At 53.5% G+C, this 26,379-nt stretch overlaps 1 protein-coding gene and 1 long non-coding RNA gene across 8 annotated transcripts in view; one reads left to right on the top strand and one right to left on the bottom strand.

Annotated features, from left to right (window-relative positions):
* Window positions 1-26,379, bottom strand: part of SH3PXD2A (SH3 and PX domains 2A) — a 231,510-nt gene that overhangs the window by 35,350 nt on the left and 169,781 nt on the right. For 6 of the 7 annotated variants that reach the window (XM_072971815.1, XM_072971814.1, XM_072971820.1 and 3 more), the window contains one exon: window positions 22,624-22,755. In XM_072971815.1, coding sequence (XP_072827916.1) covers window positions 22,624-22,755 — 132 coding nt within the window. Of the gene's footprint in view, window positions 1-22,623; window positions 22,756-23,595; window positions 23,615-26,379 lie in introns of those variants that run through there. The other variant, XM_072971819.1, reaches the window with a different exon arrangement.
* On the top strand, window positions 18,172-19,569 carry LOC140699410 (uncharacterized). Its single transcript, XR_012077562.1, has 2 exons — window positions 18,172-18,384; window positions 18,598-19,569. It is a non-coding gene; the product is annotated as an uncharacterized lncRNA (long non-coding RNA).

Below are 26,379 nucleotides of genomic sequence, written 5' to 3' on the forward strand. Positions count from 1 at the left end.
ATGCCTCAGCTTGGCAGCCATGCTCTACCAGCACCTGCCAGGCCTCTGCTCAGGTAGGACTTCCCAGCTGGAGTACCTTATGCTGAGATGCCTTTTGCTTATGATGAGATGAGGGGCACGTCCACTCCTCTGAATGGGAAACTGCATTCTGATGTCAAGGAACCCTGAGAGAAAAATCCTCGAACACTGGACGTGCAGGAGAAGCCTTCCTTCTGGGGTCTCTAAGCCCCAGGCTGGGGAAGTTGTCTGCAAGAATCCCGAAATGGCCAAGCCACTGAGAGCTGCCTCGTCTCGGTCTTTCCCTCTGTGACTGCCACATGTCCACAGTGCCAGAGAAGACCGGAATTCAACCAGGCTGGCTGACAGGCCAGGGCTCAGCCCTCCCCAGGAGGCAAAGAACAGCAATGTCACCTGTCACAGCTGCCAACCCTGCTCAGTGGGCCTCATTAAGAACCCAGTTCACAATGGCCCAGGGCTGAGGGTGGGAGAGGGTGGGAGAAGGTAACACTGGGTGGCAGGCCTGGCCAGCACCTCCAGCTCAGGACAAAGGGACCAGCCATCCCAGGTCAGGCATGGAGACTTGCAGCCCCAAGACAGAAAAGCTCAGGCCCAGAAGCCAGACCCTCCCTCTTTGCAGGTTGAGCATAATCGGGACTTCCCAATGGTGGCACTGGGGAGGATGGAAAGGGTAGAGACAGAAACTGAGAATGAGGCACACAGTGACACACATACACAGAGGGAGTCAGAGATGGAGACAGAGGGAGGGGATGGGAGGACCTGGGCGAGGGGCCGGGAGAGGGGCAGGAGGCCTTAGCCTCTCTAGGAGGGGGCTGGGCCTAGCCAAGGGCGGCAGGAAGTGACGGGCACTCCCAGGCCACTGCTGTCCCCAGGGTGACCAGGCCACAATGGCCTCCTTAATCAGAGTGGATAATGAGCTCATTAGGGCCAGAGGAGGCCAGCTGCACATAATTAGGACGTTAATAAAGGCTTCTGAGGTCACAGCTCAGCCTAGGACAAAACAGCTGGTGGGGGAGGGGGGCCCCTGCTCCTTCCTCTCCTCTGAAACTCCCCCTGTCCTTTGAGGTGCTGTCCTTCATGAGGTCTCCCCACCCTCCCCAGCCCAGGATTTTTAGCCGCTCTCCCAAGACAGACGTCAGTTTGGATCGTGGCTTCACCACGTGCTCGCTGGGTGACCTGGAAGAGGCCTGACTTCCTCGAGCCTTATCACACCAGGGTAGTATGACCGGCCCACAGGGCTGCCTGGTATCCTACGCTGCACTTGGATTAGTGTCTTGTGGACACATGGTGTCCTCAATAACCAAATCTTTACTGAGCACCTGGTATGTGCCGGGCCCTGCTCCAGGCACCAGGACCCTGCAGAGAACAACCCACAGCTGGGATGCAGGCTCTCCTCCCCACTCCTCCCCCCGTATGGCCCCAAGGATGGGCACAAACACGACCTGAGCACTGCGCTGGGGCCAGCAGGAGGGCCGGGTTGCCTCCCACTAGCCCTGGGCACCCACCCAGAGGATATCGGGCAGGATGAGAGGATTAGGCGGAGTTTGGGAGAACACAGCAGCCTTTAGCTGACCTCCAAGTCTTGCCTTTTCTTTCCCTCCAGGTTCTTCACATGTCTAACACCAGTTACCCCAGAGCCAGCATCTGTGGAGTGCTACTGTCCACCCAGGTCTATGCGAGGGTTTCAGTGTCTGAACGGAGAAGGGGGTGTCAGAGCTAGGAGAGGCACAGTCCCAGGCCTCAAACACCTGCCTCCATTCTCCAGGTATGCCTTGGCTCAGGCTTTGGCCCTTTTACAAGAGTGCTATGTCCTGGCGTTCCCATGTTCTTTCCTTGGTGTGGTTTGGAGAAGAGGATGGAGAATTTATTGGCACCCAATGGTGGATGGTGGAGGCAGTGGTGGAGAGAGGCTGAGGAGGAAGGGGGCTGAAGGGGGCCTGGCTCAGCACATGTTACCAGCCCTACCCACCTGGTCACACCACACCTGGCACAAGGCTGAGCCCTAAGAGACTTCTTCTGCCCTGATCCCTGTTCCATGATCTTGGAGCAGATCTGAGGCTTCTATCTGAGATGGACAGAGACGTGGGAAGTGCAGGCTGCCCAAGCATCTGTCCCTTTAAGAACAACGAAAGGCGGCCACCCTGGGCCAGGCCTCCCCTGGTCAGAAGGCTCTGTCACTGCAGCCTCTTGCCAAGACACACTCCAGCTCTCAGCACGTGGCCTCCACAGTCCAAAGCAAACAGAAGAGGATGAGAGGCTCCCCCGGTCCCTCCCAATGTACCCCCCAGCCTCTGCCTTCCTGCCTGACCCATTCTTCTGGTCCCACCTCTGGCACTCAGCCCCCTTCTCTGCTGCCCATGGCCTCCTCTTCCCCCACATGGGGCTCTCAGGCCACCAGGGCCCCAGAACCTTCCCTGGGCGCCTGAGGCCTGAATTCCAAGACCATTAGCACAGGCTGCTACGTCACAGTTTGGAAAGCTCTGTGGAGTCCATGGCAAGAAGACAGCAAGAACTGGGCGGCTGCCACCTCTCCCCCAAGCCTGCTCCAGCCTGCCCACCGCACGAGATGAGCCGAAAGCCCAGCCCTGGGTCTGGGCAGGCGGACGCCATGGGTGAGGCACCCAGGGGAAGGCAGAGGCAGCACATGATACAACAGCAGGTAGAGGAGAATCATGGCTTTAAGCAAGGGCTCCAGAGCCAGGTTGCCTGGGTTTAAAGCCCAGCTCTGCTACTTACAAGCTGCATGATTTTGAGCAGTCACCTCAATTCCCTCATCTGTAAAATGGAGCTACAGTATACCTACATCTCACAGTGCTGGTGGATGAGTTAATCTATGAAAAGCCTTCAGAACAGTACCCGGTTCCTAGCAACGCACACCAAAGAGCTATCACTAAAGTTTAAGTGCAAACCATGGTGAATTTTAAAGAAGGACCTAAGACCTCAGTGCCCCACAGTGACTCATGTCACAGCCAGGAAGGAGACAAGTGGTCTTTGGTGCTGGAGTCTCACGGAGAGAGCCTCTTGGTGTCACTGTCACTTGGCCTCGACCTTAGAAGGTCTCTACTGAAGTCTAGTTCTGTGTCTGGCAAACGGGTATTTTCTAACTTGACTGTAAAGGGTGCAAATGGTGGGTGGGATGTGGCTCTGCAGGGCCAGTGAGGCATTCAAAGATGGAGGGAGGGGCGGCAGAGAGAAAAACAGAGAACAGAGGTGTGAACCTCTCAGAATCACGTCAGGAAGGTTAAAGTCTCACAAGTGGATCCCTGAAAGAACACTCAGCGTTACAAAAGTCCATTTCCCCTCACGTTCCAGGCAAGAGGGAGAGTAAGAAGGAAGGGAGATGAAAGAGACTGAGCCAGGGCGCGGACTGTGGACTCTCGGGGGAAGGCGGCCTGTCTGAGGCTCAGCGGTTCCTCTCAGGAGTCAGGGGCTCACGCTGGAAGGCTGACCTGGAGGGGTGGGCAGGCGGCCCCAAGGGGATGAGGATGGAGGCGGCGTGGATTGGCTGCCCTCCGTGAGCTCTCATCAGCTGGCTGTGAGAAAAGGCCAGAGCACTTGACAGACAGGCTACCGTGAGCAACCCTGGAAGATGTGGAGGTGGGAGGGGGGCCAGAGGAGGCAGAACAGGCCATGGTCCCAACTTTCAAAGAAGAAGGGGGATCCCAGAATCGAGGTAAGCAACCTCCATGTGGGTCCTGATCAAGGGAAACGTGGGTTCCCAGAGGGGTGGTTGGAGAGCCTGGAAAGTGGTTCTGAGCACAACCAAGGCAGCGCTGAGCAGAGACACAACAGGAAGGAAGTGGGCCAGGCCACACAGGATTCTGATAAGACGTGACCCGCTGGCCCGGTGGGTCTGGGACATGTCACAACTGAGCCGTCTGGACGTTGGGGCTCTCGTGATCCCTCTGGGGGCTGTAGGGCCGCACCAAAGGATTCGCAGCTGATGGCTGGCCACAGAGGTCACATTCAAAGGTGTGACAACTCGCTGGTTACAACCACTGGGAACACGTGCGGTGGGTGTTTTAATCAGTCCTAGGATGAGGACAGGGGATGTGTTGGCCACACTATATCTCTGTGGGCAAAAGCTGTGCCAGGATCAGGAGCAAAAAAAAAAAAAAAAAAAAGAGATCCGAACAGATGGAACGACAGGTCAAATGTGACAAGATGAAAAGTGATAAATGAAGAGACAAAAGGACGTGGCTTAGGACAGCAATCTTATAATTCACTGTCTATACTCTTTGGAGTATGTGGGGATGCTATTCACAATTATGCCAAAATACTAAGTTCCAACAGGAGTGTCTTGGGCATTCGAGTCGTATGGGTCACCTTACCTGGCAGCGAGGATAGGAAAGGTCCTGGAGTCTGGGGGATTGTAAGCACCTAGACTGGGCAACTCAGCCCAGATGTCTGGCTAAAAAGAAGCAGTGCCAGGATTGGTGCCCAAGTCTGACTCCTCAGTGAGTACAGCATCCACTCAGCTCTCCTTAAAGACGACTCTAGCTGTTCCTACCTTTGCAGAAAGAGGCCATCCACCTGCACTTTCTATTTGGTTCCCTGAATTTCCATCTGACCGATGAACCGGGAAATCAGTGCCTTCACTTGCTTCTCCTCCATTCCATCAGTGTCCACAAAGCAGACCCTATTCTCAGGAGAATCATAGGCGTGGCTCTCCCCCTTCATCCCCCGAGGGGGCTAACAGGTGGTTTCTTCCCCCATCTCCAGGTAGCCTCCATGAGCCCACACAGCAGGGCAAGGGAGGGACACCCCAGCTGATGGTTTCCTGGCACAAGGTCTTACGAGAGGGCTTTGCTGGGAGAGAGTGACTTTGGATCAGCATTTCTAAAGCCTCAGATATTTCCACACCATGGATAATTTTTGCTGTATCCTTGAACTATGTATACTGTGGTTCACATAGTAAATATATATTTAAAGCAATCCATCTTTTTTAACTTCAAGAAAATAATTTGTTTAGGAAACTTCAGATTGCCATCATGGTAAACACTTAGGATCACCAGCCCCAACCATAAAATTACAGAGAACAAAGCAATGGAGTCAATTTGAGCTGTGGTGTGGCTGAAGAGGGCTGCGCCTGCAGCCCACTTCCTCTTTGTTACAGAGGGAGGTTTATTAGAGAAGGGTCAGAGACAGCTGACCATCGAGCTGAGATAAATCAGACGGCTTGGAAGAGAACTGAAATGGGAGAAACTTTTTTCACTATATGTTGCAGAAATATTTCATACTGCCTCTCTATACCATCTACAAAAGCATCCCATTACCATGGTGTTATGTGGGTGACAGTTTTAGGAAGCCAACTTTAGAATGATACTTGCTCATTCAAAAAGGCTGATGAAAGAGGATGAAGTGCCCTCATTAGTGAGATGAGAATATTAAATGGCATGTACTTAAAAGGGTTGTGCAGAGAAATCAAAATGAAAAGAGTGGGAGCCACCCAGCAATGTATCTGGTGCCTAATATGTATATACCCAGTCTAGAGAAAAGAGCTGAGGGAACCTTCTGTAGCTGTTGCCACTCATTTGAAATATAAGGGGTTATCTTCATCCTCTTAACTAGTTTACCCCAGTGCCTAATAAGTACACATATACGAGTTTGTGTATCTTTTCCCTTTTCTAAAAATGGAGGCTTCTTGGCTCCAAAATTGAGCTGATTTCAACTACAAGCCTTAGAATGACAACCATCCCCTCCCTTCCAGCTGAGTTCAGCCCCTCTTCAATTGAACCAAAAATAAAACGGGGGCAATTTCAACTTTAAAGACCATGCCCATAAACAAGAGAAACCCAGTCGGCAATTTGTCTAGGGCATTCCTCCCTCCAAACCCTCCTTCTTTAATTTCTGGGGAATTTTAAATAGAGGTCTTGCAAAAACCTGCACCGCCTGACGTCAACAGCTCTCTGACAACGTGGATTCTTCCACGTGGTGTGGGGAGTAGCCACCACGAAGGCTCATGCTTTTCCAGGCTTCTTTCCCAGTTGGAATTTGGGAACCTTTGATGTCACCCTAGGAGACTGTGGGAGAAGGATGGTACCTAGGACTGTCCTGCTTGGGGTCCTGTAGCTGTGTTCCCCAAACATCAGGCATCATAGAGCAGCAAATGCAAAAAACTATCTGACCAGCACCTGTACTAGTGTTTTCTTTAATAAAACCTTACACGTGTGCTTCAAAAATACGTTTTCCTATGTTACGCTGAATGGAAAATCAGCATCCCTTGGCATAATAGAAGATAACTGGAAAAACACATACAATGAAATAAAGTGCTACGGATTTCAGGCTAGATTTTCTCTTGGTCAAACAACATCAGCAGGTTTCAACAACACAGGAGTCCCAAATGGAAACTTGCCCCAGTGTGAAGTGAAATGACTGAAAGGAAGTAACCTTCTCATGATGAGATTCAATGCCGTTTAATGCTGGGTCCACCACTCATTTATATGCCCTAATCTCTGGGAAACACTGATCCTGCAGAAGGAGCCCTGGGTTAAGGACATGCAGCCCCCTGATTTAAATCCAAGCGTGGCCACTAGCAAGTTCTGGGGTCTTGGGCAAGCCATATACCCTTCTGAAACATGAAAACAAAGCCCCCTGCCCCACTTACCCCTGGAGAGCTACACTGAGGAAGAGATGGGGGAAAATGCTTTGGGGAGTCTCTGGGTTGTAGGTGGATGGGGACGGGGGGATCCTTATTCCAAGCAAGTAGAGGAAACTGATGGACTCCTAACTTGCCTCCAGATACAGTTTCCCCTCAAACTGGATAGTAGCCCATCTCTGTCTATTAGAGAAAATCAAACAAAATGAAATTCCACTTGACAATCTTCTTACATGGGTTTCAAAATATTATTCTCATTTTATAGATATGGAAATTGAGGAGCAAGATGGTCATATACTGGCTACTCAGTGAAAGAGTGGGATCTGAACACAAGCCTTTCATGTGGCCCAAACGGAAACGCTATCTTGCTCTTTTGTGCACACCCAGCAGGGCTCAGACGCCCCCAAATGTGTTTGTCTTTCTGATCCATCACTGTGCCCTAGCCTCATGTTTCAAAGCCACCACCTTTGCAAAGTTCCTGTGACTCCCTGTGAGCTGCCCTTCTGCTCTTGTGCCCTGATGTTCCCCAGCACTGTGACCTTAGGTTTGGGTTGGCTGTCAACCCAGCTAGACCTAGAGCTCTTTGAGGACAAAGGCCAAGTCCTGCTCATCTTGGCATGCTGTCGAGCCCCCGCCTGGCTCAGTGTTTTGGACAAAGAAGGGGCTCAGGGAGCAGCTGTTGAACACAAAATGCAAGGATGGAAGGGCGCAAGGATGGAAGGGCATAAGGCTTCCTCCACCTTCCCTGGCTTTTCCACCCACACCACAGTCTCTCCAGCTTCCCTGGGTCTCAGTATCTCTGAGGTCAGCACTGGGCATCTGCTTTACAGCCCCCACCGGCCTGGCCCCAAGGCCGTCTGCCCAGCTAGAATCCAGTGCAGCTCTTTAGCCCCTGGGCAGTGTTCCCTCCTCTAGTCCCCGAACTGGGGGAGGTGCCTCTGACTCAGAGCACCCCCAGCTCACCTGGAGGGCTTTGCTCACAGGAATCTGAGGCTGGGAGACTCTTCTTGCTTGTTGCATAACTTGCCCAAGATCACCCAGTAAGTTAATACCCTCACCAGCAAGCTCTCACAGTCTGTACACCTGATTGGGCCTTTTTCACGCGGGCCTCTCCCCTCACAGGAATGGAAAAGCAAAGCTCAGGGAGGTCCCACAGGCACGAGGGACTAGCCCACGCCCTGGGTGAGGCTCCCTGAAGAATGCACAAAGACGTATTAGCAGCCCCTCCCCAAGCCCATTCAAAGCAGCCTTACAGGCCAGGGCCAGCGAGTCTTATACAGGGAACACAAACAAAGCCCTCCTCCATGCGCTGGAAGAGGAGCAGCCCCTGAGCTCTGCTGCCCCAGAGGGTGGGCAGGGATAAAAGCACACAAAAAACAGCTTCCCCCTCCGTGGTGCCTCTGCCCTAGGGAACCGCAGAGGATTAACCAAGAGGCAGCAGAGGGGTTTGGGGAAGAAGTGAGCAAATTACCTGAACCACTGGGCCTCAGATTTTTCATCTGTAAAATGGGAAGTCTGTGCTTTACAGGGCAGTGGTGGTGATTACAGGACAGAAGGTGTTGGCTCACTGTGCGATATACAGGAGGTGCTTCAACAATCCTTTTCTTGTCTTTCCCATAGTTTCTGGTATCAATCATCTCCAGAAAGCAGAAAATGGGTTTAAGGTGAGGCTGGGATACCCTGGGCCTAGGATGACCAGCCTGGAGCCCCCGCTGGGTTAGTGTGGTTTCGGAGGGTTCTCTCTTTGAGCTTCTTCTGCCTCATTTCCTTCTCTTCCTGTCTATCCCGCCTCTGGAAACCATCTCCTCTTCTTAGTTCCTAAGATGTGGTCTAGCACAGATCCTACCCCAACCCAAGGAGAAAAGGCCACACCCAGAGGCTGCCAGGGGCCAAGTGTCTCATTTTAGCCTCATCACAGTTACAGTGATTAGTCAGGCAGTGGTGACTGACACCCATGGGCACCAATCAGGGAGCTCTCCCCACCTCTGCCCTAATCCATCTCTGGTGCCCCCACCCCCACCCCCAACACCCAACTTGGAGGGGTCTGTAGAGTCACCACCCTGCCTCACAGAACGCTAGCAATTGCAGTGCCTCAGCTGCGTCGAGCAGGTCAATGCCTGCTTCCCCAGGAGACTGTCAGCTCCGTGACATGGGGATTAAATCTTCTCTGCTCATTTCTGGGCCTTGGTGCCTGGCACACAGCAGGAGATAAAGGTTGGGGAATGAATGAATGCCTGAACTCTAGCCCCCAATTTCATGCTCGCTTAATTGCTTGGTTTGGTTTTCTCCACTCTGAAAGAGAGCCAGCCTTTCAACCCCCTACCACAGTCAGTAGGAAGATCCTTGTTCCTGATGGCAGAGAGATAGGGAAGGAAGCCAGGAAGTCACTGACCTCACATGCCCTCCAGACCACCATCTCCTGGCCTCCATGGGGTCATCCCACCATCACAGGACCCTTGGAGGAGACACACTGTTCTAGAAGTGGTTCTAGGGTGGGCAGGCCTGGATGGAATAAGGAAACAGATATCTGGGGGTCAAGGTGGGCCATGAAGATCTTCCTCCCTTTAAACATGCCTTGGCAGTGACAAGCCCAGCACATCCTAGCTGCGTCCTAGCCCTCAGCCATGCAAGGCTCTAACTTCACTCCCCAGGAAGTGAGAAATATCATCATCAGCTCCTGCTCCCCAACCCTGGTCTGTCCCTTTGCCTACAATGTCCCCATCCCCTCTCTGTCCTGGTCTCTGGATCAGAGTTCATACCCAGCCTGGCTCTAACTTCACCTAGGCCCTGGAAGCAGTGGGAAAGCCCCATGGGGGCTGAGAGGTGGGGGTGCTAAGGACAGGCTAGAACCTTCCTCCCAGCTGCCACATCAGCGTCAACAAGATGCTCTGGCCCCACCAAAAGTCCAAAAGCTTTTTAAGTTCAAGGAGGCGCGTTTGTGTCAGTTGTGCAGCGAGGTCTGGGACACAGGGCTGGCTTGAAAGCAGAACAACCAGGTGAAGCCCTCATCAGGGAGACTTCGCGTTAGGACTCTGGGTGCTCCCTCTCCCCGTGCAAAGCCCTGAGGAAGAGGTCAACTTCCTCTCTCTCCTCCAAGGAACAGTCGGCTACAGCCTGGCTCTGTTGGCAAGGAGGTTTAGATGGTCGCCAACCCTGGCTCTTCTCCCACTAACAGTGCCAGGGGGAATGCCTCTCAAAGTATCAATACTTCAGGGAGCAGCATTATTTATGCCCAAGTGTGAGACACTTGACGTGATGCTTGCCTAGATAGTGCTGGTGGAGGCAAACAAAGGAGGAGAAGCAGGTCCCCAGGGCCGGTTTGAGGCCAAGAGGGCTGAAAGCCCCATTATTTCATTATCTTTACAGGCTGGTCAGGGTCTGCTCCAATGTGCTAAGCCATTTTCATTGTATCCCCAACCCCACTGTGCTCAGTACATGACAAACATGTAGAAAATGCTGGCTGAGATACACAGACAGGTCAGGACACTTGGTTGGTGGGCAAGACAGAGGCAAGGATGCCCCAGGTAGACAAGAAAGATTCGGGGGAAATGGTCTTCTCCAGTTCACCTCATGGAGAAAACGAGGCAACAAATGGGCTGGACAAACCCCTGCCCCTAAACCAGTGGAAGGGGGTGGAACCCTTCCATGCTGGGCCTTTGAGACCCTGGGCTGGCTTGCATTTTGGCCTCTCTTTAAGTCCCAGAGTGACTGCTTTCACAGATCTTGTTTAACTTGAGAAGGATGAGGGAGGAGGGGTGAGGAAAACTGCATTCTTCCCCCATCAAAGCCAAGAGTCCAAAGTAATACTTCTGGTTGTAACTGATCCTGGCCTGTTTGTGATTACCGTCCCTTGCTCGCTCTCTGGTAGAATGGCCCTGGAACCCCATAGCACGGCTGCCGGGGAGAGAAACCCTTGCTCACTTGGATAATCTTGTCCTCGTCTGACATGACCAAAAATGTCTGCCAGCCTCTCTGCTTTCAGCAGTTCTCCAGGGCAACTCTTCAAAACATTACTTTATTTTAAAAGGGGGGAAAAAGCCACCCCCAACCCCTACCACGAAATTCCACAATGCTAATCATATTCCTTCTGTTACCAGCACCATCATGGAAAACACAGCAGCATCAGCTGTCCCATTGGCTGATGCAAATTGAAGGAGAGAGGGAGGCTCAGGATTGGACAGTCTTCCTCTTTTGCCTACCTCCTCCCTAGGGGAGAACACAAACATGAACACACGAACACACACATACACGAACACACACACGAACAAAACACACCCCATTCGCTGCATAGCATAGAAGTGGCTTAGCAAAGCTCAAGACTATTTCTCAGCTGTTCTTGCTCCGGAAATTTAATCTGCGGAACATTTGGCCTCACAAAGCCCATTCCAAAGGTGTCCAGGAGCCCACGGGCCCTGTGATCATCATTACAAACCGAGGGACATTTGCAGCCAGTGACCCATTTGGCTGCTCGAAGTGCCGGCTGAAAGCTGCCAGCATGGTCAGATTCCCCTTGCCTCCTCCCTCTAAGCTGAAAACTGGCTTTTTCTCGGAGCCCCAGGGGTTAGAGGGGCTCTTAGGAGTTCTGGAACTATGGAGGTGAAAGGCCTGCTTCTTGCCTGGCTTAGTGAAGGCATGATGGTCAGGGGAATGGGGGAGCTTAGTATCTGGAGAGCAGCTGTGGCCGCTGTCTTTGCTCCTAATCACACCTCCATTCTACAGGTGAGGAAAGCTGATGCTCAGGAGGTAGAGCCAGTGGATGGGACTTGCCTGAGATTACCTGGTTAGTGGGTGACTGAGCCTGGAACCTAGACTGACTGAGATCCTCTTATGCAAAGCTTGGCATTCCTCCCACCAGGGCACATGGCCGCTCTGCCCATTGAGGGGACAGTCTGAGCACTGCGCCAAGTGGCAACCCCTTGACCCAATGCCTCGAGCAAGAAGTAGGTGGCTGGAATTGGCAGAAAGCCCCCCTGGGGCACAGGGAGGTCACTTGGCCAAGATGGGGAGGAGCCTGTAGTCAACACCACAGGCACTGGTGCAGGGCCCAAACCCCAGGCCTTGCTGCCGGTGCATCCTGATCACAGCAGTTCAAAATCCCGCTGAAAGACGCTGAGCACGCTGAGCAGGGAGAAGTCGGAGACCTTGTGAGGGCGCCGGTCAGAAGTACAGAAAACAAACGAGAAAAGACAGAGTGTCCAGAAACACAGGGCCTGGAGGCCTAGCCAACCTCAACAGCGATCCCACTACCTTTCCGGCGGGGAGGGAGGAACGTAAGAGGCTGCGGAGGCAGGAGGCAGTGCCTCAGTCTGGCAGGGAGCCCCGCAGCCAGTGGGGAGGACAGCCCCACCTCGGAAGCGTTGCTGAAAGGGGAGTCTGCATTCTCAAGTAGGGGTGTCTGAAAATGGTCTTGCTGTGGGGAGGGTACCTCCCTGAGCCTGTCTGAACGCATGGGGTTGGGGAGTATATGCAGGAAGTGCCACTCTGCTCTGCTGTGTCCAGGCTCCAGCTGCTGCACCAGGCTGGGGGGTGCAGGGCATGGAGTAGGTGAGCTGGCTCACCTCCCGCCCTCGCCTGGGGGACAGGCTGGGCAGCCAGGGGCAAGATGGGGTGCACCCAGCCCTGGGAGGGCAGTGTGGCCTCAGAGGTGCCGGGAGATGCCAGCACACCTCAGAGAGAGTCACCGCTGCACTAACGGTCCCCAGCCATGCAGCAGCCCTGCCACAAACTCACTGTGGGACACTAGGCAAGTGGCTTCAAGCCTCTGTTCCTCCTGCCTTCAAAGGAACGGTTCATGCAGGTGGTCAGAAATGTCTCCCCTAGCTTGTCTCCTTCACCTGATGTTTGAGGCCCTCCAGGCCCTCCAGGCACCCCTCCGGCCTGTTTATTGCCAGGGGAATGTCTCCCCTGGGGCAGCAACGGCACTTTGCCAGATCCCCCTTACCCGTGCCACCGCCCACACCTCTGCACCTGTCCTTCACTCAGCTTGGAGCACCCTGCTCCTTCAGCTTCTTGTTCAAGGCCCCCTTCTCCAGAACACTTCCCTGACCACCCAACCCAGGCATTGCCCCATCTCTGAACCTGACACTATTCATGAAAGCCCACAGCACCTGGAGCAGACTGTGACTTCAGTTCCCGCCCTGCCGTCCCCACAGGAATACTGCCTGGCCTCAGTAGCACAGTGCTTTCTGCTGTGCACGTGGTAGGTGCACTGTGAACATGATGGATTCACTGCATTGTGGCCTTTACTCTGCAGGTAAGAGCCCTAGAAAGTCGTCACCTCCAGCAATGGGAAGATAGAGATGGTTACTTCTTGTCAACTGCACCCCAGTCCTGGGCACACAGTAGGCACTCAGTGTTTGTTGACTGAATGAGCAAACTGTATCCTATGGAAGCAGTCCCTGTGTGTAGGATGTCGGGCAGGGCTGAGACTGCTGAAAGACAGGTGTGAGGGGGGAAGGAGGGGGGATGGAGCTCTTCACTGGGTCATGTGGGGTTATGGGAGGGGCAGGACAGGTCTATTTACCTGGACAAAAGGGAGGGCACAGTGGGCTGGGGGCCTGAGTGGCATATCCCAGGCTCTGCTCTCACACACTCAGTCCTGGTGAGCAGATCTCTGGGGAGATCACAAGTGCCCTTGACCCACCCACCCATCCAGTCCAGCCTCGCCCCACGGACCTGGCTGAGCCAAAGGCTGGAACACTCACACAACACTTCGGCAGGAAACTGAGTTAGCAAACTCCCCTTTCCTTTCATATTCCCTCTTCCCTACCCTTCGGCCTTTCTCCTACCCGAGCTGGGGCGCTTCAGCGAGACTGACCTCTGCTCTCCTGCTCCCTGTGGCCTGGAGAACTCACACAGCAGAGCACTCCAGGGTTTGGCTTTTCAAAGAAGTAAAATCTACAAGGAAGAGAAATGCAAACATCCAGATTTCCAAACACAGGGTAAACAGCACTGAATAAATAGTGTAGAAGCCCACGCCCCAGCTCCCAGCTGCGCAACCTCTGGGCAAGTCACTTAACTACTCTGGGCTTCAATTTCCGCCGCAGAAGGTGAGAATGCCAACATCTGCTGTTCCTCTTACAAGATGTTGTATAAACTATATGGTTTTATAGGTTTTATATCTTGTAAAACATAAAATATTCTGATTCAGAAAGCGGTCACCTTGAAAAATGTCCCAAATCCCCTACTCACTGGCATAAGCAGGCACTCACTCCCTAAGCAGACTTGACCTATCTGGTAACAACCCCTAGCACAAGTCTAAGAGGACACGCAGGCTTCAGACCACTGTGCTTAGAACATCCCTTAAAACACAAGGTTCCCGGACATGGTAGTTCAAGGACAGCCCGTGGCAAGGCCAATGGGCCAGATATAGCAGGGCAGAGGGATCTGCTACCCAGCACACCAGCCTCGGTCAGAAACCCATTCACAGTTCGCTTAGTTTACGGCCAGTCCCTGGCAGACTCCTCTGAGTTTGGCTTTCTCTCACCTCCCATGGTGCCTGGGCCACTCCCCCACAAGCCAGTTCAATAAAAGCTTAGCAGATGCATTTTAGCACGAGGCTGAGAGGTGCCTAAGAGGGGATGTAGAACTGGGGCTGAGACAATTAACTGAAGCAACACCCACCCCAACAACTCCATACAGCAACAACTCCGTACATTTCAAACAGAGGCAGAAATGAAGTTGGGCATTACATGAGCCAGAAGCTTCCCTCCACCTTCTGGGATTCGACAGCTCAGCTCCCAGGATGGAGAGCCCCAGTGAACACCGACTCCCACCAGGCCTCACGACTGGCTTAACTGGGTCACCCTGGCTGTTCCCCTGCACGAGGCCAAGGAGTCCAGGTCAGCGCTGGGAACCCAGAGGATGAGGTTATGGAATCTGAAAACAGCTGATAGAGATGAAGGTGGTTTCCCGGGGGCAAACCTCACATCCCCCAGAGTGATTACTGAAAACCCAACAGCTGAGGGGTGTAATATCACACGGCCGCAGGGTGATCTGGGGAAAGAAAAAGGGGCAGCAATTTTTCAACCCCAAATCCCTGAGGTCCTGACAAATGATATCCCACAAAGTGCCGCAGTGCAGGGTGAAATCTGTTATGTAAGAATGCGGAAACACAGTGTGGGGAGACTTCTTCCTTGCATTTCGGTATTGCAGTAAGGTCTCGTTTCTCCTGGGGACAGAGGCCCTGTGTGTGTGTGGTGGGGTGGGGGCACAGGGGCTCCACTGCTGCCCGTTTCCGGGGCACCTGGGCCAGGGTATTTCTGGGGAGGGGAGTAGAGTCACCTGTTGGCTACACTGCAAGACTCCCACCTGGTGTGTGGCGGCCATTACACCTAGAACAGCATGCCCTGGCCTGGTACCACCAGGCCTCTCCTACTTCTCTGCCATCACTCTCCACCTCTCCCCAAAAGCATGTGGCCTCTGGTTCTTCCTCACTTCACCAGGCTCCATGCGTTCTCAGCTTTACCGGCACCTCTCCAGAGAGGACTTTCCTTGCCCCACTCCATCAGCTCTTTTCTCTGCTTAATCGCTATTGTAGTGCCGGGTATTTCCTGCATTGCACTTCTCAAAATCTAGAATTGATTTCCTTGTTTACTTGTGACTATTTCTCTACCACATGTGAGCCCCGTAAGCGTGGGACTTTGTTGGCCTCTGTCACCTCTGGGCACCAGCCTGGCACTTAGTCAAGTAATACGAACTTAGAGACAACTGATCACCTGAAGATTGTCCTTGTTGGAGCCTGGGCAATGTGTGCTTAAATCTGTCCCCTAGTGTTCAAACCCAGAAAAGCAGCATTTGAGATGTTTGGTAACAGACTCAATGCAAATTTGTTTGCCCCGAGAAGGGGAGGCAGCCAGGTGTTGCCCTGGGGCTGAGGCTGGGATGAGCTGGTGTCACTCTGGAACTTCAGCTGGATTTCCAAGGTCACCACCGAACCACATCTTTTGCTCAGGAAAAGGCCTTGGGACACAATAGGTACATGGAGCCAATGTGAGGTCAGAGTGATTAGCCACTGCACCTGCAGGTGGAGGTGAGACAGAGGGAGCACCCAGGACCCACTGCCCCACCCGGCTGCCTGGCAGCACGCATAGCTGCCAAGCCCTTGGATGCCTCCCTGACAAGAGCCCAGGAAGACCTAGCTCAAGGGAAGAGCTATTTCCCATCCTGGACACACCTTCCCCTGCCGTCTTCCCCTCGGCAGCCGGGATCGCTTGCTTCAAATACTACTATACTCAGGTCCCTCTCTTATTCTCCTACTTTCCATGACCCCATCCTTCCTCCCCACATACTGCTGCTCAACTTCCGCTTTCTTCATCAGGACATACCTCCTGTGGTCACCACACACCTGCCTTGCTGACTTAGCCCCCACGGGCCCAGCCTTCCGCCTGGCACTCCACTCCTGTGGAGCTGGAATTCCTTCCTCTCTCTGCCTGTCTAGCTCCCATCTCCCAGGCCCAGCTCAATGCCTCCAACTCCTCCAGGCAGCCTCTCCTGACTGCATAGTCCCCACCCCCCCAGCACTTCAGCTCTGTGCCATGCAACAGACCCACTGAGTGATAGCCAGCATGATGGTGTCATTGGTGAGCCTCTCCTCTCCCCAGCCTTGCGTGAAGACTACTGATCCTATGAGGTCTACTCCTGGGTCACCAAAGGGAATTTGACTCCTGTCTCCAACTCTTCTCTCTGTCATGGGCTGGGCCCAAGGACAGCTGCCAAGCAAGGGCTTCAGGGGGGCGACTCTGGTCCCCAGCATGGTTTCCTGCCATCACTGTCCTGTGCCCTACCCACCTCACAAACCATCAGGGCTGAGAGACCCCTCAGATACCACCAAGTGCAGTCCAGTTTCTAGCCAGGTGTGGAAACTGAGGCCACAAGAGGGCAAGTGACTAGCTGTGGTTTCCAAGGTCAGTTTGCGGCAGAGCTGGCCCAGTCCAGCAGTCTGCCTAACAACTATCATGTACTGAGTACTTACTGTGTCAGGCCCTGCACTAAGCACTGAATTCCTCTTGAACTAGCTGACACCAACCTGTAACTGTGGGTGCCATGACGGCTACTTCGCAGGTAAGGAAACTGATGCTTAGAGGATTCCAGTAACTTCCCAGGGTCACCACTAGTAAGTGCCAGTCAAAATCAGGCTTATCTAAGTTAAACCCGTATTTTTAATTGCTAGTGCAATCTCATTCTCAAAACCACCTCTAGCCTGGGTGACTGAAGCTGGGCTGGAGGGCCCACGGCTGGATTAGGATGCTCAATGCTAGCCTGGGCTTCACGCTCAATGGCCGTTTGCCTTCCAGCCAGCTTCATGAAGTGGCTAACAACTGCACACCAGAGACAGTCTTGGACCAGAATGGATTTTGGAATTGCTGATTAGGCTGACTTGGCAGGAACATACACGTGCCTTCCTTGGGAAGAGAAGACCTGTCAGAGACCAAGGCCTTCTGCCGGCTGGGACAGGACCTCGTGGGGACCAGTCACCACGTCTAAATGGGGGTTGGCTCACTGGAACCAAACTCTTACAAGGCTTTGCAGAGTTAACAGTGTTAATTCCCTTATCTGTAACGCAGACAGCAATAAACTTGCCTTTCTAGAAACAGCCTACACTATCTTTATTGGGACATCTCTTTTCTAGAGCAGCTTGGCAGTCTGAATTACCCACCAGGTGGTTCCTTAGTAAGCACACAATCTAAGTAAACACATAGAAAATATACAGGAGAAGTGCATTTAAGACATCAGAAAGTCTGCAAAGCTACCCCAGGCTCACTACACAGTCTGCCCCTTCAGTACCCAGAATGCTCACATCAATCAGAGTTTAAGCTCCATAAAGGCAGGAATCTATGAGCACGCACCCAATCAGCACGGGGCCTGAGACAAAAGAGGCATTCAAAAATTGTGAAACAAACAAATGAGTGGATAAATAAAGTATATACAGTGCATTTCTCAGTTCTAGAAAGCCCACATGGAACCAATTATAACAACGTTCAGAAGAAGCAGCTAAATAACTGGATAGATACACCTTCAATGTTAAGATATGGCTGAAGAATGCATCATCTTCGACAGCATGAAATAATCATTATGGCACATAGATCTGAGAGGAGAGCTTATTACTGTGTCTTACTGATAAAAATATTTGTCAAATAATAAATGGTTACATCTTATTGAGGAAAAAAAAAATCCGACATAGTATGTGTCACTGTTCTCTTATACGCATGAGGAAATGGATTCCTGCTTATACCAGCCAGTTAGGGTAGCATTAGATCTTAAACCCAATATTCAGATTCCTGATTCTTTGCTTTCTCCACTTTCTCCACACACACAGCTGCTAAGTAAATAGCCAACATGTTCTGGGGTACCATACTCCCCTATATCACCTTTCTTTAAAACCTGTCCTCCAACAGCCACTGCTGAAGAGGCTGGCAAGGTAGCCATGTTTATACTCCATGGCACTTCTAGACACAGCTGATTGGCCCAGGGCTGGACACCTGATCCAAGATCTGTCACTCCACTGGTTGGCCAGGAACCAATCAGATTCAAACTTTAAAATTTGAACTCGGAGAACCAGAGACCATTGTCAGTTGGTGGCGGTTACCTCAACTGAAAAGTCGAGCCCTTACAAACCAACAGCAGGCTGCTGTTATGAATGAACATAAAGAGAAGGAAGACTAGTCTGCAGTTAGGAGACCACTGCTTTAAATCCACATGGTCCCCAAGAGAGAGACAGAGAGAAGAGCAGCTGCTGTGTCTCATGCCAGCTTTCTGCTTGGGTTCTGGTGAGGTTTTCCCAAATCCATTGAATAATCTCTTGAGCAAGTCTGAGTGGATGTCTGTCCTCTGCTCACAACGCAGTTGGGACTAAAGCACTGACTTGGGAGGGAACTGAAGATTCTCAAACTCCAAGGCTTAGTGTTCTCACCTGTACAATTTCTCACCTGGATGGCCCAGGAGCTCAACATCCCTTGCCAACACAATGCTTTTAACCTTAGTCCTACAGCTATGTGCCTCCGAGGAAGTATAAGAACTCCAGTGCCAGGAAGGAAGCAAAGACTCAGAGAAGGAAAGCTGAAGCAGAAGAAGAAAAAGCATCTGCTGACTCATGTCCCCACATCCAGCCCTGGCCCCTAGTCCTGAGAGAAGGAAACCATCCTGCAAAGCTGGAGGCAGCTTTGCTCAACACAGAAATCAGAGCAACTGGAACCCTGCCAGTACCACTCTGCCAGAACTCAGACCAGATTTTGCCTGCTGGAAGGTAAAGCCAATGTGGTCTTTGAGGGATAAGAACGTTATTTCAGACATCATCTCAGGCACTGTTGTTTATGTCCAGGGTGGAGGGGTTTTCAAGGACAAGACAATAGTTGGCAAAGCTAACAAAGCTGTTGAATCTTTCTGCAAGATTTGTCCCTGTTGATCAACGGAGAAAAAGAGTCCTTTTCTGGCTGGGCCCCAGGCCTGCTGTTTGATCAAAAATGCTTTCCCTGAAGCCACTCAGGTCCCACCACTTGTGGGTATCTTTGACTTCTGTTCATTTACATTCCCTGGAATAGGCTTGACCTTGGTATTGGGTGTACATCACCCTCCTCAGATCCTCTTAGCGGCAGCTCATCCCCAAGTTCAAAGTAATAATTAACAACAAGAATTCCCTCTACCCATGAGCACCATGCTGGAAGGAGGGACACAGAGCTATCCTTCTGCAATGATGCTCCAGGGAGCCCTGCAGTCATCTCAACTAGCCTATGTCTGTCCCTGACCCGCAGCATCATCAGCTCAGTGATGACCCTTCCCAGGATCAGCCCATTCTCACCCTCCTCCCACTTCCTCTGTAGAAGGGAGAGATCTCAGCTGTTGGGACTCTAGGGAAATGACTTAACTTCTTAGCCTGTTACTTCAGCCACAAAATGGTTAAAGCACCTCTACCACATGGGGTTGGTCCATGATTCCAGTAAAATGATGCATGTGAAGTGCATGGCCTGGACCTAGTTTACTGTTTTCTGACTCTGAATTGCCTTGGAGACACATTTCTCCTTAGACCAATGAAATTACAGAGCACTAGCACAACCATCTTCCAAATCCCTCGGTGGCTATGGTCCCTGCCAGAGGGCTGTGATGAGCAAGCAGAGCCAGAGGTGGCTGCATCCCTCTATGGACACTCTAGGAACTTTCAGTCAAGTGAGAGAGGAACACAGGCAAAGTCCTGGCTCCCAACGGGCAAGGCAAGGACCCAGGGGGCAGGGTGATACTAACTGGGGCTGCTGCCCCCAACAATTTGAGTGGAAATGCCTCAACACGCCCACTATGTCCTAAGGTCAAAGGCATCACAATTGGGTCTTTGTTCCAGAGTTCAAAAGCCTTGCTCACCACTCTTTCCAAAGACAGCTTGCAGGATGCACAACACACCTCCCCTCCCCCACCATCAGACATCCAGCTTCCTTGAACTGGGAAACCACCCTCCCAAGGATCTGCAGTTGGCCCTTTTCCTTCCTCCCCTCCACCCACTTAGTTTCTCTAGTTAAGCTGGTTGTACAGTCCAGGAGGCCTCCTTGTTTCTGACGGCAATAGACAGTGTGGGTCTGCACGGTGGACACAGTGCTCCAAGACCCCTGTGTACACATCTGCTGCTGAGCAGCTGTGTCCACCAAGGGGAAAGACACGAACCCCAGAAAAGTGGAGAGGTCATGCTCAGGGAGGTTCTCTCCACCTAACACCCAGGGCCCTATGGAGTGTCCCAGCTACAGAGTCCAGATCTGGGAGAGGGCTCAGGGAGGTCACCTGCTCCAGGCCCAGTTTCCAAGCAGCCACCAGTCTCCATTTCACAGAAGGAATAGCTGAGGCCCAGAGGGATTAAGGGATTGAAGCCACCCAGCCGGTAGGTGGTGGACAGAATCCTACTTCCAGGGACAGTAGCTCCCTCAGAGGGTTGCTGTGCCAGACTGGGCTGCCCTGGGGGGTCAGGCTACCTGAGCCCATCCCCTCAAACAGCCATCGGGAACTGCTCAGGAGGGGAGGTGCCTTACACCTTTCCAGGCCTGCCACAGAACCCCCTTTTTGTCAAGGGTCTCCCTCCTCCACTCCCAGACAGGACCCCAAGTGTCCTCGGGGTCCTAGGTATGGGATGGGAAGCAAAGGGAGTCAGGCAGTCTGAAAGCAAGCTGACTTCCTTTTGTGTGGGGTCTCCTCGTAAGCCATCCTGGCCAGTGGCTGCTACCCAGAGACATGGGGGCTCCTCCTGATGCTCCAGTGCTACATAGCTGTGCTGGTGGCACAAGGCAGGAGGGTCCCGAAGCCAGAACTCAACTTCTGAGCAGCCCTGACCTCACATGGAAAAGCAGACATGCCTTCCTTTGGAGCAAGCCCCAAAACAAACAGCTCTCTGTCCTCAGCAGGTGTCTTTAATCTCAACATTAGAAAGCCCTTCCTTTGGGTCTTGAAGTGCTTAAGAGTTTCTAGAGCCAGAAGCCTTTGACAAGGCAGCTTCTCTGGGGGTGGGGAGATGGGGCTGGTACTGTGATAAAGGCTGAAGGCCAAGCTGTGCAGGAAGGAGACCAGCGTGGGCACCTGGGGTGAAGGACCAGGCCTTAGGCTAGGGACGTGGCTCTGCCGGGTGGGGACAGCTGCTACCAACCACTGTGGGATGACTCCTGGCACAAGGGCAGAGCCTGATTTCTCTGAAGGGAACAGGCTGTGAAGACCCCAGACCCAGGAGGGTTATGAGTCAGGCCTATGTTGGCATCACAGCCCTGTTCTCAGAAAGCACAGTTTCTGAGCCTCCTGTAGCAAAAGCCTAAACTCACTTCCCCCAAGAGGCCTGCTGGGATTTCCTCAGCATCTCTACAGCTACTTGCTGCCTATAGGCATAGGAATCAGGGACCCAGGAATAACCCCGGTCTGTCCTGTTTTTGACTTCAGGTGACTCACTTTCCCTCAACTTTTCTGTGCCTCAGTTATTCTATCTATAGAATGGGCACAGGCATCCTTTGGTCTGCTTTTGTTTCAGAGCTTAAAATATTGGAAGGGAACAGAGTGGGACAGGAAAAGAACAGGCCCCTCCCCTCCCCTCTGGGAGTGTCTTCCAAACCAGGCCAGAGAGGCTCCTATGCTCGGTGGGCCTTCCCCAACAGCAAACTGAAACCAAAACAGAACATCCCGGGAACCAATTCAAGCCTCAGCAATCTGTGAGCAAACAGACGAAGGATGTCCTGGGTCAGAGTTCATTGTTGCAGGGGGTTGCACAGGTCTGCATCTTGGATTGATGGACTCAGGCCCTCACCTCTCCACCTGAGAGCCTCTTGCTGCCAAGGGTACTGAGGCACTGGGGCCCACTCAGAACCTCAGAATTGGCAGCCCCTGAGACAGCCATCCTCATGGCCCTAGACAAGACAAAGCCTCAGTTCCCAATGACAGGGCAGCTGCTGCAGGACCCTCCCTAGCCCCAGGACCTCACTTCATCTCCCGGTCTGGGCCCTCCTCCCAGGTCCTGACGGCCTTCAGCTCAGCAGGAGGCTGTCAGCTCACCGCCTAGATACTAGCCAACCTCCACAAGCCTGGCCTTCCCTCAGACAGTCCTCCAGGGGCCTGAGGACCCGGGACCCCACAGTGACGTCATGGCCAGCCTTCCCCACCAACCAGCCTGGTTCTCCCACCCCTGCTGGACCCCGCTTGGAATATGGCCCCAAGACAGAAGCTGCTGTAGGGTGCCCCAGAGCTGGAAGCCACCTACCCGCTGGGCCTCAGAGGGCACAGGGACCATGAACATGGACTGGACAGTCATGCCCACGCTGCCACCCTGGCCTTGCATTAACACAAGCTGTTAATTACCCTGAGCGGTGGAGACATTCCTCCACCACCAGGCAAACTGCTGGCCTGCAGCCCAAACCAACAGGGGAAACTTCAGCCTCCTCGGCCCTCTCCCCGCCAGATGGAAATAACGTATAGCTGCAGAGGTGGGGGAGGAGGAGGGGAACAAAAACCAGCCTGGCTGGAGCCCCAAGTGGCTGGCCAGCCAGCCGGACACTCACCACTCTCGTTCTTCTCGATGACATCCACCACCTCCCCGGCCTGGAGGCTCAGCTCTGAGTTCTCCTGCTTCTTATAGTTGGACACCACCACGTACTGTTCCAGGATCATGGGCTCGGCGTTGGTGTCGGCACCTGGCGAGGGCAGAAAGCACGCGGTGAGCCAGCGGCCGGCCATGGCCCCGCGGCCGGGGCGCCCCCTGTCCATCGGCCTCGGGGGAGGCTGTTCGGTCGCCAGCGCCTCTCGGAGGGGCCGCTTGCAGCCAGGGCTCGCAGCTCGCTGGGCCCCAAGGACAGGCCATATAGCAGGGCCCCACACCGGCCCGCTGCACCGCGGGGACCGGGGGACATGGGGAGCCAGGGGCCAGCAGAGGGGGTGGGGAGGGGGGAGAGAGACAGACAGAGATGAGAGAGGCTGAGGGAACTCAGAGGAGAAGGCCTGCTGCTGCTATGAGTTAGTCACAGCCCGGCACGAGGGAGTCAGAGGAGAGGCCTGGCGCGGACGTGGTCTCTCCGGACCCCTTGGCCGCAGGGGTGTGAGGGGAGGGCCGCGGGCAGGCGGGTGGGCGGCCCATGGGGGCTGAGGCCAGAGCGGAGGAGAGAGGAAAGGCCAGGCCGGGAGGAGGGCTCGGGCCTCTCCCCCAACCCCTGTAAACCCAGAGAAAGAGTCAGCAGTCCTCCCCTCGGGAGGGAGAGGGAGAGAGCGGGAGAGGACGGCTCCACAGCCCGGGCCCAGGCGAGAAGTCAAGAGGGTTTGAGGCCGCCAATCACTGGGGTTTACTCGCAGCCCTTAAATAGAAACACATGAGACCCATCGAATGAGGAGCCGGGGGTGGAGGCAGGCGAGGGGGAGGAGGGCCGAGACTGTTTACTTGAAACCCAAGAAGAAAGTCCCAGCGCCAGCACTGGAGAGCCCAGCCCACCCCCCGCCAACTTTTCGTCAAGTTCGGCTCCATTCCTGCCCCTTGGGCTCACCAAGGCATTGCCACCGAGCCCACGGGCCTGGCGCCCTGGAACCAGCCCCAGGCAGGGGGCCCCCAGCCCTGCTTCCCGACAAGGCATCGGCAACGTCTGTCCTGGCTGCCGCCCTCCGGCCGCGTGGAGACCAGCTCAGCCTCCCTCTGCCTTTAAGCTCTGCTGGGGCTTGTGGTCGGGCTCCCGGAAGCCTCCAGCTGCCCTCTCCTGGCAATTTCAGGAGCCTGAGGGGTCAAAAGGTGGGGCTCAGCAGGAGGAGGGCAGTGGGCCGGAGGTTCCCAGGAGCAAGCAACTTCCCTGTCCTCCTTAGCCACCGGACCAGAGCACAAACACTGGGCTGGAAGGTGGACAGACTGGGTGCCCATCTCAGCTTATGCTGTGTGACAGTGGACATGCTGCTTAAACCTCTCTGTGCCTATTACCATCACCACCACTAGGGTGGAGTGGGGACAAAGCACCTAAGATAATACAGACCTGCTAGGGCTGAAAGAATCCACAAACCAGAGACCTACCGGTCACCTACAGGAAGCCTTCCTACATACCCCCCGATCTCCCCTCAGAAGGGAATTCCTAGTACACTTCTTAAACTATACATCTACCCATCTCCTGAAAGGCTGGGGGCCTCATATTGCCAGCCTGGCTATAGAAATGGCTGAGAGGGTCCCCAGGCTCCACATGGCCCCCTTGGTGCTTCAGCCTGCTGCTACATTCCCTGCATGCCTGAGTCTAACTTGGCAGATGTTCTATGCCAGGCACGTACACCGTTCCATTTTATCCTCACGACAATCCTCCTGCCTTCCCACTTCACAAAAGACACCTCAGAGGGCCAGAGAGGACAAGAGGCTTGCCCCAGCTCACACAGCTACTACACAGAGAACCAAATTCATTCAATGTTTTAGGTTCAAGCCCATCTCTTCCCATTACAGAACTGCCTCTGATTCCTATTTCCAGACACCCCATTCTTCTAGCACAATGATCCTCAACTTGGTTCCATAAGATCGCCTGGGGAGCTTTTAAAGAATACTGATGTCTGGGCCCCACCCCCAGAGATCCAGATTTAACTGGTCTTGGGTATTTTTTAGACACCCTGTCCTCCCACGTGGTTCTCATACACAGCCAGGGTGAGAAAAGCACTGCTTAGATCTTTGGGTCTCCCCATGCAGCCATCTAACCTAGGGCAAGGGGGCAATGGAGGGGAAAGGATCCACTGCCCCTGGCAGTTTTCTCCCAGGAGGTGTGCACCCTGCAGCTCCCGCTCGGCCCCCTGGAGACCCAAGAGGGACCTTGTCCCAGCTGAGGCCTGCCACATGGGTACGCACTACCCAAGGCAGCCCCTCCAAAGCCAGGATTGTATTTCAGGCTGAAATGCAACCAACAGCTGAGCGATGGGGCCAGTTTCGTGCCTGCCCCTACCAGCCAGACAGAGACAGCGCTGGGCACAGAGCGGACAGATTACCTCCCACTGTGCACCCCCCGCACCCTTGGGGTGAGGGGCAGTGCCTCTGTGGCCAAGGGCACTTCTTAAGTGCACCCAGCACAAAAAGGGCCAGCCTCTGCCCTGTGGGACACAGGGACTCCCTTTCCAGTGTGTGGGAAAGGAAAACCCAAGATACAAACAGAACACAGGATTTCCCCAGCTGGTTAGAGAGCTTCCAAATCCTGAGAGAACCCCGATTATGCCGGCAACGAACAGCAAGCCTTCTTAAGTGCTCACTCTGGGCAGCACCACCTAACGCCGACCTTATCACGGGCTGTCTCATTTGATTCTCAGAACAACGCAGGTGTAGGTCCTTGTTATAGCCCCATCTCATGCAAAGGCAGACTAAGGCTCATGAGGCAATCTTTCTAAGGTCACACAGCTGGGACTGAACCCAGGCCCAACTGACACCACTGCTTGTGTCCAGATTTCTGCCCTGCACATGGCCTACAGAGAGCCACTGATCTGGAGGGACCCTGCCTCATCCTGTACCCACGCATGTGGCAAACAGTTGATGCTTAATAAAGACTGGAGTGTCGGTTCCCTGTCGACTCTTGTGGCATCTATTGACCAGATCACAGTGCCCACTGGGGTAGGCACTCTGTAACCATTTGTGAAATGAATGAATGGGCAGATAGATGAACAGAGTGATTTAATGGCTTGCTTTGAACCAATACAGATAAACCAGGCAGGACCTCATCTCTGAAATTTGGGGAAGCTAGACAACTAAACTCTGGAAGGGAGAAAGGAGAGATGGGGAAACAGAGGCAGGGAGGAGTGAGGAGTGATTTGTGGCCAAAAGCTGCTTAGAAAGGACAAGTCGGGTGTCGGCAAATGGAGAGACATCAGCTCATTTTAATCCAAGCCAAGGAAATCTGAGGCAAGATTTCAAAGAGGGGAAAAATCCACATACTGCACCCCCTCCATCCCACCCCTTGGAAAATTGGCCTGAGCTGTCTGAAGACTGACACTCTGGGACACAGGTAGAAAAGTTAAGAAAATGTTCTCCAGGCATTCCAGAGCACAGAAGACCGACAGTGGCACATAGGCTAGGGGACAGACAGATGGACACACCAATAGACACTCTGTCCTCCTGGCTGCCTGACCCTCCCTCACTACAAGCAGGCTCTGTGCTCGCGCTCTCTGGCATCTGCCTCTTAGGGTGTTGCCTGCCCAGGGCTGCCCAGGTGGGCGTGAGCTGGGAGCAGGTATCCAGATGAGAAACCACTCGGCAGGCAGGCCGCTGGGTGACGTCATCCCACAGAGGCTGCTCTGGATCCTCTCCCAGCCAAGGCCTGGAAAACTGG

This window comes from Vicugna pacos, chromosome 11 (genome assembly GCF_048564905.1).
Source record: "Vicugna pacos chromosome 11, VicPac4, whole genome shotgun sequence".
NCBI lineage: Eukaryota > Metazoa > Chordata > Mammalia > Artiodactyla > Camelidae > Vicugna > Vicugna pacos.